The sequence below is a fragment of the Diceros bicornis genome, chromosome 26 (genome assembly GCF_020826845.1).
Source record: "Diceros bicornis minor isolate mBicDic1 chromosome 26, mDicBic1.mat.cur, whole genome shotgun sequence".
Classification (NCBI taxonomy): Eukaryota; Metazoa; Chordata; class Mammalia; order Perissodactyla; family Rhinocerotidae; genus Diceros; species Diceros bicornis.
Window position 1 is genome coordinate 39,040,509 of NC_080765.1, and position 12,873 is coordinate 39,053,381.

The 12,873-nt window shown below is 48.4% G+C and overlaps 1 protein-coding gene across 2 annotated transcripts in view; it reads left to right on the forward strand.

Moving 5' to 3' along the window:
* Positions 1-301: 301 nt before the first annotated feature.
* The window catches only part of TVP23A (trans-golgi network vesicle protein 23 homolog A), a 28,497-nt gene continuing 15,925 nt past the window's right edge, over positions 302-12,873 (forward strand). For both annotated transcript variants that reach the window (XM_058570068.1, XM_058570069.1), the window contains exons 1-2: positions 302-423; positions 679-758. In XM_058570068.1, coding sequence (XP_058426051.1) covers positions 415-423; positions 679-758 — 89 coding nt within the window. In that variant the 5' untranslated portion in view covers positions 302-414. The remainder of the gene's footprint in view (positions 424-678; positions 759-12,873) is intronic.

The window sequence follows — 12,873 nt, forward strand, 5'->3', positions numbered from 1 at the left end:
CCCCCTCAATCACTGACCCGCCCGCTCTATTCCGCCCAGGATCACTGTTCACGGTCCCCAAGGCCGCCCGTGAGCCGGAATCGTCCCCAGCCCGCCGCCGCTCTCTCTTCGCCCTCGATCCCTCCACTCTGGGTGTCAGCTCTCTGTCTCCTAGGCGCAGCGCCCAGAGAGCCCCTGGGCCCTGGGACCCTCCCAAGCCCCGCCCCGCCCGGGCAGTCGAGCCCACCTCCCCAGCCCGCGACTGCGCCCTGGGCCCCGCGCGCCCCGCCCCCACCCCGCGACCTGCGCCGAGGCTGCACCGCGGGGCGCAGGCTCGGAGCCCACCGTTCTCTGCCCGGAGGGCATCCCAGCCCCTTGGCGGCGAGAGGCGGAGCCGGAGCCTTGGGGGTGGGCTCCAGGTGGGCTCTGGGAAGGATGAAGCAGGTAGGGCCGCGGGGATGCTGAGGTGGGAGGATGGTGGCGAGGACGGGCGGAGCCTGCGGGAGCGCTGGGAGGAGCTGGGAGGAGGGATGCTCGAGCCTGGGCCTGGGCCTGGGCCTGGGCCGGACCCCAAACGGGCAGAAGAGGGGAGACGGCCTCGGATCACAGCCGCAGGGGAGGAGCCCCGCCTGCAAAGAGGGTGGCGGTGGGGATGTGCACCGCGGGCGGGCCTGCCACCCGCCTTTGGTGTCCCCCCAGGCCCTGGTGGACGACACTGAGGACGTGTCCCTGGACTTTGGCAACGAAGAGGAGCTGGCCTTTCGGAAAGCCAAGATCAGGTGTGTTGGGACTGCAACATACATTCGCCCAAAGCTGCAAATTCATTCACTCACATTCGCTCACCTACTCATCCATCCATCCATTCATTCACAATATACTGAGCACCTAGTGTGTGGGAGACGTGGGCTAGGGACACTCCCTGGACAGATCAGACAAGGCTGCTGGAGCCTGCAGTCTGTGCGGGAGGGCACTAACATTGAACAGGCAAACAAAGATATTAACAAGATGATGACAGAGTGTGAGAAGAGCTGGGAAGAAAATAAACAGTGTGATGAAAGAGAAAGTAACTGAGGAAGGCTATTTGCCCTAGTGCAATCAGGGAGGGCCTGCCTGAGGAGGTGACGTTTGAGCTGAGACCTGAATGATGAGAAGCAGCCAGCCATGGGAGACTTTGGAGGAAGGGTGTTCCAAAGGGAAGGAACAGCAGGTGCAAAGGCCTCAGGCAAAGGCCCAGAGGCGAGGCTGTGTTGGAAGGTCAGAGAAAAGCCACTGTGTCTGGAACATGGTAGGGGAGGAGAGAGGGGCTGTCAGGAGGCTAGAGAGGTGGACAAGGGATTGAATTTTTATACTAATCCCTGTTCCAGCTCCAGACAGACAGACATAGTGTCCTGAGTCAAGTCACTTGCCTGCCTGAGACCTTTGGCATCCCAGAAGGCGGCAGGACTAAGGTGTGAGGAATGACCCATGGACACTGATGACCCAGGCAGCTGCCACATCTAGAAGCACCCTTGGCTCAGCCACACTCACTCACCTGCTTCTGTCCCATCTCTCTTTCCAGCCATCAGAGCCAGCAGGCGTGTGGGCCTGGCACCTGGCACTAAAATTCTCTGATTCAAATCCAGTAAATGGAATAGGATGGTATTAGTTTCCTGTGGCTGCTGTAACAAAGCACCATAAACTTGTTGGCTTAAAACAACAGACATTTATTCTCTCACAGTTCCAGAAGCCAAAAGTCCAAAATCAGTTTCCCTGGGCTGAACCAGGGTGTCGGCAGGGCCACTCTCCCTCCGGCAGCTCTAGGGGAAAATCTGCTCCTTGCCTTTTCCAGCTCCTGGTGGCTGCTGGCTTGGGGCCCCTCCCTCCATCTTCAAGGCCAGCTGTGTAGCCTCTTCAAACCTCTCTCTGCCCCATTTTCACGTTGTCTTTTCCTCTGTGTCACATCTCCCTCTGCCTTCCTCTTATGTGGTGACTTGTGACTGCATTTAGGGCCCACCCGGACAATCTCCCCATCTGGAGATCCTTAATTTCATCACATCTGCAAAGTCCCTTTTGCATATAAGGCCTCATTCACAGGTTCCAGGGACTGGGACCTGGATGATTGGGGGGCCATTATTCAGCCTACCCTATGACCAGTGATTGCCTTTAAGGAAAGACACTGAAAGAGAATGGGAATCCTGGGGAAAGAATCTTGTAGAACATCTAAACTCGTTACATGTTCTGTCTTTATTGAGCACCTCCTGTGCTCAACCAGCCCAGCTCTGGGCTGGTGGCTGGGGATGTGTGGTATACGGGACACACCCCTACCTTTATGGAGTTGTCTAGAGCAAGGATGGTCAGCCTCAACAATGCTGACATTTTGGGCTAGAAACTTTGCTGTGAGAGTGGTTCTGTGCATTGTAGGGTGTTTAGCAGCATCTCTGGCCTCTACCCACCAACGCCAGTAGCACCCCACCAGTAATGTCTCCAGACACTGCCAAGTGTCCCCTGGGGGACAGACTTTCCCCTGGTTGAAAACTGTTGGTGTGTGTGGGGTAGGGTGTAGGCATGCCCATGGCTGTTATGACTCAGTGTTTTAAATGCTGTGATAGGCAAAAGCTTGGGCACTTAACCTAGTCAGGGGAGAAGTGACAGCTAAGCTGAGACCCGGAGGATGGGTAGGAGTTAGCTAAGCAGGGAAGGAGGGAAGGTGTCACGTGCAAAGACTTAGAGGTAAGATCATGAGTTTAGAGAGTTGAGAGTGGTTTACTGTGGCTCAAGACCAGGGATGCTGGGGAGTGGTCTGAACAGAGGCTGGGGCCAGACCCTGAAGTCTGTCCACTAGATCTTTCTATGAGGATGAGAATGTGCTATATCTGTGCTGTCCAATATGGTAGCCACCAGCCACATGTGACTATTGAGCGTTGATATGTGGCTAGTGTGACTATGGGACAAGTTTGTGTGTTCAATTTTAATTAATTTAGATTTAAATAGCCACGTGTGGCTACCATAATGGACAGTACACTTCTAGAGTTTGGTCACCACTGAAGGGCTTTGTGCTGGGCAGAGATGTGGTCAGAGTTGCAGGAAGGGGCATGGACTGTAGGGGCAGATGGAAGCAGGGAGCGGAAGCCGGGGGCTTGGAGCAGGGCACTGGCAGCGGTGATGGAGGAAGTGGAGGGGCCCAGAGGCATGGTGGAGGTAGAACCAGCCGGCCTTGGTGATGGTCAGGATGTGGGGTGGTGACAGGAATAGTCAAGGGCGATGCCCAGGCTCCTGGCCTCGTGATAAAGGTGCAGGAGCACTCGGAATCAAAAATGTTGAGCCCAGAGTGGTCCTTGTTGGGTTGTGGCGGAACATTCTAATGGCCAGGGTTGGTGGGCAGCTGGGAAGAGAGGCTGGTCTCTCAGGGATCTTCTGGGCTGCATTCAGAGACCGGGGAGGCAGCAGCTCACCGACCATTGTGTGTTTGAGAGCCAGTAACCCCAGAATCCTCTGGTGTGCCGAAAGCCGATTTCTGCGCCCAGCCCTGGACCTACTTAACCAGATTCACAGGGGATGGCCTGGGAATGTGAATTTAAAATATCATCTCTAATTGATTCTGATGCTCAAGAATATAGAGGTGGCTCTGAAATCCTAAGAGTAAATGAACCCACCCAGATAGCAGGGTGGAAAGGGGCTTCTCAACGGAGGTCCATGGATGGGCTTTAGGGGGTCCAGGACCCCTCTGAAAACTATTATCTAAGTTTCATATGTGTGCTGCTTTAGGAAAAGGGCTCGAACTTTTATTGGATTATCAAATGGGTCCATGATCCAGAAAAGTTAAGAATCACTAGTATAGGGTGGGAATTGTTATTTGTAAATTCCATGTTGAAATGGATGCCAGGTTGACCTTGAAGGGAGGTGATACTATAGACGGGACCCTACAACAGGAGTCTGGGATATTGTGGCCACTTCTTCCTTTACGACTGGCTGGCTTTGTGATTTTGGACGGTCACCTTGCCTTGTTGGGCCTCCGTTAACCCATCTGTAAAATGGGGATAATTGTACCAGCCTGACTTCACCATGTGCTTGCTAAACAATTTGTTCAGTAAATATTTATCCAGCGTCAGTGTCCCAGGTGCTGGCTTAAGCCCTGGGGATCGAGACCTGGTTCCTGCCCTGCCAGTCTTGGTTCCAGGTCAGTGAGGTGCAGTGTTGCAGTGGGGGCTCCTCGGGGAGGGCACCTGGCAGGATCAGCAGAGGATGTGACCCCACAGCACGCCTGGGCAGGTAGAGGAAATGCTCTGTGTATGTGTGTTTTCCCCAGTGGGCCACTTTTTTCTTTTTTTATTGTGAAAACAAACCCCACAATATAAAATTTACCATCTTAACCGTTTTTAAGTGTACAGTTCAGTAGTGTTAAGTATATTCATGTTGTTATGAAACAGATCTCCAGAACTCTTTCATCTAGCGAATCTGAAACTCTGTATCCATGAAACAACAACTCTCCATGCCCCTCTCTCCTCAGCCCCTGGTAACCATCATTCCTCCTTTTGTCTCTATGAATTGGACAACTTTGGATACCTCATATAAGTGGGGTCATATAGTATTTGTCTTTCTGTGATTGGCTTATTTCACTTAACATAATGTCCTCAAAGTTCATCCATGTTGTAGCACCTGTCAGAATTTCCTTCCTTTTCAAGGCTGAATAGTATTCCATTGTCTGTGTGGACCACATCTTGTTCATCCATCTATCAATGGACGCTTGGGCTGCTTCCATGTTTTAGCTCTTGTGAACAGTCCTGCAGTGAACATGGGTGTGCAGATATCGCTTTCAGTTCTTCTTGATAAATACCCAGAAGTGGAATTGCTGGGTCATGTGGTAATTCTATTTTTAATTTTTTGAGGAACTTCCATACTATTTTCCATAACAGTTGCACCATTTTACAATCCTACCAGCAATGCACAGCGTTCTAATTTCTCTACAGCCTCACTAACACTTGTTATTTTCTGTTTTTTCACAGTAGCCATCCTGGTGGGTGTGAGGTGGTACCCCATTGTGGTCTTGATGGACATTTCCTTAGTGATTAATGATGTTGAGCATCTTCTCATGTGCTTGTTGGCCATTTGTACATCTTTGGAGAAATGTCAGTTCAAGTCCTTTGCTCATTTTTTAATCGGGTTATTGGATTTTTTGTTGTTGAGTTGTAGTAGTTCTTTGTATATTCTTGATATTAACCCTTTATGAGATATATGATTTGCAAATATTTTCTCCTATTCCCTAGGTTGCCTTTTCACTCTACTGATTGTGTCCTTTGATGCACAAAAGTTTTTTAGTTTGATGTAGTTCTATTTGTTTTTACTTTTGTTGCTTTGCTTTTGGTGTCATATTATGTGTGTGTTCTAAATTGAAATATAATTCACATATCATAAATTCACCCTTTTAAAGTGTACAATTCAGTGTGGTTTTTAGTTTATTCACAAAGTTGTGCAACCATCATCACTATCTAGTTCCAGAAATTTTTCATCACCCCAAATGGAAACCCTGTGCCCATTAAGCAGTCTCTTCCCATTTCCCTCCTCCCTCCAGCCCCTGGCAACCACTAATCTGCTTTCTGTCTCTGTGGATTTGCCTATTCTGGACATTTCATATGAATGGAATCTTACAACATGAGGCCTTTTATCTGGCTTCTTTCACTTAGCATCATGTTGTCAAGGTTTGTGCATGTTTGGCATTTCTTCATTCCTTTTTATGGCTGAATAATATTTCATTGTATGGATACAGCACATTTTGCTGATCTGTTCATCAGTTGATGGACATTAGTGTTGTTTCTGCTTTTTGGTTTTTATGAATCATGCTGCTATGGACATCCGTGTACAAGTTTTTCTGTGAACATATATTTTCAGTTCTCTTGGACATAAACCTAGGAGTGGAATTCCTAGGAATAGGAAGCCTATACTGGGCCATACTGTAACTATTTTAGCCATGCTGTGTTGTAGACCAACTTTTAGTGAGTTATCTGGGCTTCCAGCTGCCTTGGGGAGTAGGAAGATCCTGGACTCTGATCAGGCAGACCCAGGTTTGGACCTTGATTCCCCCATTCCCCAGCCAACTAACTGCGGTTATGGGTTCGCCTTGGCAGACAGCCTCACAAGACACAGATAGGCTTTCATGTAAAACTATGTTGACTCGGCTCTCTAGAAGGATGCAAGTGGGCGACACTTCATCTTCTTCTCATCAGGAGATCCAGCCGCTGCCCACACACACAGCTCCTTTTGCTCTGTCACCTACATGGGCCACGCTGGGCTGCCCAGCGTGAGAGCCAGAATGCTGTGAGTCACCTTGACGCATAGAAGCTTCGGCCTCTATTTCCCACCAACCTTTCCTATGATTCTGATCCCCGAGTTCCAAAGCCTGCTTGCCAACTCATTTCCTCCAACCCAAGGGTGGTTCCATGCTGCGCACTGGCAGACACAACCCTGCCACGGGAGACCCAGGTCCTTCCCAGGCAGGCCTGATGATAACCCCATTTACTCACAGTGACCTTGAACAAGTCAGGACATCTTCTGGATCCCCCATTTTCTCATCTGTAAAATGGGGGTGATGTTAGCTCCATTGTAGGGTTGTGTTAAGAGGACTAAATACAGTGACCAATGTATATAATGAGCCTAACGGGACCCCTGACACCTCGTATGGGCTTCAAAAATGGTATCTGCTCTCTGCCTGTAGGTGTGACTTCTGTGTCCTGTCTCTGTGGGCAGGGCTGGGGTGGAGGCAGGGCCTCAATTAGAACAGGATGTCACACTGGGGTTGTCCGAGGAGCTGGAGAATCCCTCCTACGGAAAGTTATGTTTATGCTTTCAAGGCACCGTCTTCACAAAATTCATTTGGACCCAAAGCTCATGGGTTCCAATGGACTCCCACCCAAAGTAGGATGATCTTCTCTTGCCCCAGACGGATTTCATGGATCTGATTTTGGTTTCAATTGTCAGGGCTGGTTTGTTGGCAGCGCTTGGTCAGCGTCTCATGGTTAGTCCTCCTTCAGCCCATGGGCATCAAATTGAGAACAACACTATCCTCTGGGCCCAGACACCACAGGGAGCCACAGGTCGGGGGGCCAGGTCCTGAGGCAAAAATCACGTGGAATCAAAACTAGCCCTGCAAATCCCTGACGAGCCTGGCAAGTGAAATAATGTTTTGTCTTTCAAGAAGTCGTCCACTATCAGTTTATCTTCCCATGTGAGAGGCAAAAGCTGTTCCTCAAAATGAGCCGCAGACGAAATTGTCAGCTGTTTTTTTAGGGGAAGTTATGCTGAATGAAAAATCATAATAACAAACACTTACCTAGCACTTACTAGATGCAGGCACTGGTCGAAGTGTTTTATTTATAATAATTCATCTAATCTGTATTACAAACCTATGAAGTAGATACTATGCTCTTTATCAGTTTCAAGATGAGAGAAATTGAGGGAAAGAGAGAGTCAAGTGACTTGCCCAACATCGCACAGCTGTTAAGTTGCAGGGTCGGGATTTGAACCCTCAGAGTCTGGCTCTAGAGTCCACGTGTTATATTATGCTGTGTTTAGCGGGCCAGATGCTCACACAGGGAGACGGGATGAGCTCCGCTGTGGGATCCACATTTTCAGGGCTTCCATCTTGTGCTCACTCTGGGGAGTACTTTATATTTTCCTCGAGTAAATGAGAGTGCAGAACTGCCCCCACTATTCAGAGCAGGCTCTCCTAGCCTCGGCGCTGCTGATAGTTGGGGCCGGGTAATTCTTTGTTGTGGGGCTGTCCTGTGCACTGTAGGATTTTAGCAGCAGTAGTACACACCCCGCCCCAGTTGTGACAACCAAAAGTGACTCCTGAGGTGGCCAGATGTCCCCTGGGGGCAAAATCGCCCTTAATTGAGAGCCGAATTTACATTATTCTCTGTCTGTCTGTCTGGGGTCTGGATTGGGATAAGCTAAATTTGCACTGGGGGCGACTTGGAGCATCCTGACACCTCTGTGTTTGACGTTGACCCAAGGGACACTGGTGGGGTGGGGGGCGAAGAAGGAGAGGGGGGCAGGTGATGGTTCAGATGGAGCCTTGGTGGCCGGCCATTACTCTTGGAAAGCAACACAGGCACAGCCCTCATTGCCACACCCACACGCACACACACACACCCACACCCACACCCACACTCCAAGACACTAAGGAGGAGAATTTTGGTTTTTCTTTATTGTTACTCCAGGAAGTCTGCTCACTTCAGTAAGTGAGGACCCCTCGCCCAGACCCCTGTCCCCAGTGGCTTTGGGAAACAAGTCACGCTGCCCCCTTCTCACTCTAAAATCTATTTTAAAAATATAGAAATACGACACATGAGCAGCTCCTACTAAGAGCTGATTGTTTAATTTTAAGGAAGCTCCATGATTACCGAGGAAAATAACCCGCAGAATCAGAGAACTAGACAAATTTCAGTTCTCTTTGATTAGGGCACGAAATTACGTATTTTGAAATTAAGTCCCTACATCTACAGCAGTTTAACTTCCTCTTATTTATATTTCTTGTTAACATGAAATTGATTGCATAAGCTGTGCCAGTGATAAAATCACCCAAGGGAGATTCCTGCTGAACTGTGACCCACATAATCAGGGAAGGCATTTGGGGACCACAAGGGGACACTGCTCAGGTTCCTTGATGTTCGATATTGGACGGCAGCTTGACTGGATGGACCTGGAGCATTTAACTCACTCATTCGTTTATTCCAGGGTTGATACTATTGAGATTTGGGGCTGGGCATTCTCTGTTGTGGGGCTGTCCTGTGCACTGTAGGATGTTTAGCAGCATCCCTGGCCTCACCCACTTGATGCCAGTAGCAGTCCCCCAGTTGTGACAACCAAAAATGTTTGTAGACATTGCTGAGGGGGCCCCCAAATCACCTTTCCTTTGAGAACCACTGGTTTATTCTATTGTCACTCACTTATTCATTAAATCAACAAAAATGTTCAAGGATCTTTGCATGCCAAACACTATTCTGGGGGACACAGAGAAAACCAGACAGGCCTGGTCCCTGCCCTCATGGAGCTGACATTTTAATTAGGGAGAAGACAGTGAGCATATAAGCAAATATCTAAACAAAGTAACTTCAGAGAGTGGTAAGACCACAAAGGGGAGTGTGAGAGAAAGGGGTCCAGGGCCGGGGGGGTTCCTTTAGATCAGGGAGGGCTCAGAGGAGGCCCGAGGAGGTGCATTTGGACTGAGACCCCAATGCAGAGGAGGAGCCAGGCATGGGAACATCCACAGGAAGAGAGTTCTGGCAGAGGAAAGAGCAAGTGCAAAGGCCCTGAGGTGGGAGGTGTATTCTAGGGATTGTCAGAACCAGGCCAGGGGTAGAAAGTGAGAGGGTGGGAGGAGGAGACACAGTTGGAGATTTGTTAGGGGAAAGGATGTGGGAGGCTTTGAAGATTCCGGTGGGGAATCTGGAATTTTGATGGGCAGTCTCTGGAGAGATTTAAGCAGAGGAGAGGTCTGATCTGACTGACACTTGAGAAAGCTGCCTGTGACTGCCATGTGGCCTCACTGCTTCCATGCACAAGCAGTGAGATCTGTCAGGAGGCGGATGAAGGGGCCAGGGTGAAGGATGCTGGTGGCTGGACCGGCTGAACTCCAGAGACACACATGGGAACTTGGCTTAAATTGACCTTTGTCCAGATTCTGGCAGCTGCAGGCTGTGCTCTGAGCGACTTGGCATATTTTTCTAGGTTGTCTATTTCTAGATAAGTAGGGAATGCTTACACTGGTTCGTGTGTGTGTGTGTGTGTGTGTTCCCTTTCATTGGGATGGGGGTAAGTGCCGATACAAGGCTTAGCCATATATTCTCCCAAGTGATGTGATGACAAATCCTTATCAAAGAGCAACTCAATAAATTCAGTTGGAACCCAAGGGGAAAGACCCAGGGGCTGGCCCTTCCCCAGCCCTGAGGAAATCCTCTGCACACAAGGTCACAGCCCTGGGTGTCCCATGGCCAGTTACTCATTCCTCACTCATTACAGGAGCAAAGAGGCTTCCAGAATGACTCAGAAACCGCCACAAATCGTGTTAATGGATCTTCACGTTTTCTCTGCATTATAATACAGATGCCTCTCTCCCCAGGGTGTTAAAATTCTCTAGAATAGACATTGCAAGGGAACAGTCAGCCGACCAATTCCAGGCCTCAGACGTACTCTCTTAGTCCAGGGAGGTATTTTAATGGAATGTGAATTTAAATTTAAAAATTGGAACAGGTCACGTTGGAAATCTGACTTGCTCAGAGTAGATGAGCCAGAGACAGAAGGCGGGTTGGTAGTTGCCAGGGGCTTCGGGGAGGGAGAAATGGGGAGAGACTGCCTGCTGGGTGTGGAGTCTTCCTTTGGAATCATGGAAATGTTTTGGAACAACAGTGGGAAGCGCTAAATGCCAATGAATGGTTCCCTTTAAATGGTGCATTTTATCTGATGTCAATTTTACCTCCATAAATTTTTTTGTATGATTTTTATTTTTTAGACTTTTAAAGCAGTTTTAGGTTCACACTAAAATTAAGGGGAAGGTACAGAGATTTCCCAATATCCTCTGCCCCCTCCCATGCACAGCCTCCCCCATTATCAACATCCCCCACCAGATGACACATTTGCTACAACTGATGAACCTACATTGACACATCATAATCACCCAAAGTCCATGGTTTACATTAGGGTTCACTCTTGGTGTTGTACATTCTATGGGTTTGGACAAATATAATGACACGTATCCACCATTACGGTATCATTCAGAATAGTTTCACTGCCCTAAAAGTCCTCTGTGCTCTACCTATTCATCCCTCCCTCCACCCTAATCCCTGGCAACTGATCTTTTTACTGTCTCCACAGTTTTGTCTTTTCCAGAATGTTGTATAGTTAGAATCACATAGTATGTAGCCTTTTCAGACTGGCTTCTTTCACTTAATAATATGCAATTAAATCATTAAAAAAAAATCTGGATTGCTGACTTCTTTTGAGAAGCCGTCAGAGTCGAAAGAGTGGGCCAAGTTGAGTGAGACCTGCCCTTCTGGGCGAGTCCCTGCCCTCACCCAACCAGTTGACCTATTTACCAGCCCAGCCCGGCCCTGTAAGCAACTGAGTTTGCAGCCCCCCATCCCCACCCCTCAAGGGCAGTGGGGAGCAAACATTACTCCAACAATAGCATTTCTACACTTTCCAGGGGTGCGAGACCCTCTGAGTTGGAATTCCTGTCTAATGCTGTGGTTTTCTCTCCAAATCTCTTGAAGCTGCTGCCAGGTGACTGAGGCCTGTTTGTGATGCCCCAGCCTCGGGGGTCAGGCTGCGCGTGGCCATCTGAGGCCACTTACCCTGAGCCCCTACGTTCCTGCTCATCCCCCGGCCTCATAGACACTGAGCTCTCTGCTGCCAAATTTATCCTTTAGATCTTCATAGATTTTTAAAAATTCATCTGTTTTTTGAGATATAATTTACACACCATAAATTTCACCCCTTTAAAGTGTACCACTCAGTGGTTTTTAGTATGTTCAGAAGGTTGTGTAACCATGATCATTATCTAATTCCAGAACATTTTCACCACTCCCCAAAGAAACTCCATGTCCTTTAGATCTCAATGCTCATCACTGCTAAGAAGCAGCCCCTACTCTGAGCTCGGCGCCCCTCCTCGCAGCCCCCACAGCCCCCGTGTCCACCCCAGGCCTGATGGCCAGCTGTCGTGTCCACCCCTCAGGTTTATGAAAAATGTCAGTAAACAGCCAAGAGCCTCGTGGATGCCCTGCCCTGGGACAGGCTCTTGTAACTGAAAGATTACCACCTGGGACCACTGGGGCAGCTGGGGGGACCCTGCACCATTGTTCATTCTGATCGGACAGTGGCCCTGCCGGGTCCGTTGTTGAACATTTTGATGGTGACTCTGCTTACCCCATTAATGACGCTTTTCACACTGAGTTGAAACTGCTCGTTTGCTTCTTTGCCTCCCCCCCCCCGGAGACTGGCAATGTCTGTGAGGGGAGGACTTGGTCCATTTTGTTCACTGCATTCTCCCCGATCGAGCACGGTGCCTGATAGATAGTAGGTGCTCAATAAATGTGAGGTCGTTGCTTTAAGCCCAATTTATCAAACTTACTTATTTCTTAAACAATTTTGAAAATCAGTTTAAACCATTGATGTTGATTGCAAATTCAATTCTATGTCCTTGTTCAATTTAAACTACAATTTCGATTTTAGCGTTGGTCAGCGTTCTGAGTACCAAATTAACCTGCAGACAGTAAATACACATCCACGGCATTTACAAAGCCCACTGCTTTCAGTGTGATGGGGAGCATTTGATGAAACCCCAGATGAGAGAATCATAAAATTCAGCAAGAAAATAGGTTAAGTCGGAAAATAATATTTTGGATGACTGTCCTTAAAAGGACTTAAAAAACTTTTTACTGTGAACTAATTTCAAACGTACATACAGGAAAGTAGCAATAGTACAAAGAACTGATACGTAGCTTTTACCCTGATTCACATTTTGTTAATTGCGTGTGTGTGTGTGTGTGCATGTGTGTGTGTTTGTTTTCTGAAGAGTTTGAGAGTAAGTTGCACACATTACTTACCCCTAAATACTTCATTGTGTCCTCTAAGAGCAAGATATTCTCTTACATACGCAGAGTACAGTGATTGAAACGGAATAACTTATACCTAATCTGCAGTCCATATCCAGTGTCCTGTATAGCATCTTTTTTTCCCCAGTTCAAGATCCAATCCAGGATGGCCCATTGCATTTAGTCATTCTGGAGCAGTTCTCAGCCTTTCTTTATCTGTCATGATCTGGACAGTTGTGAAGAGGGAAGGCCAGTAACTTTGAGGAATGTACCTGAACTTCGGTCTGTCTGATGTTACTCATGATTAGATCCAGGTTCTGACTTTTGG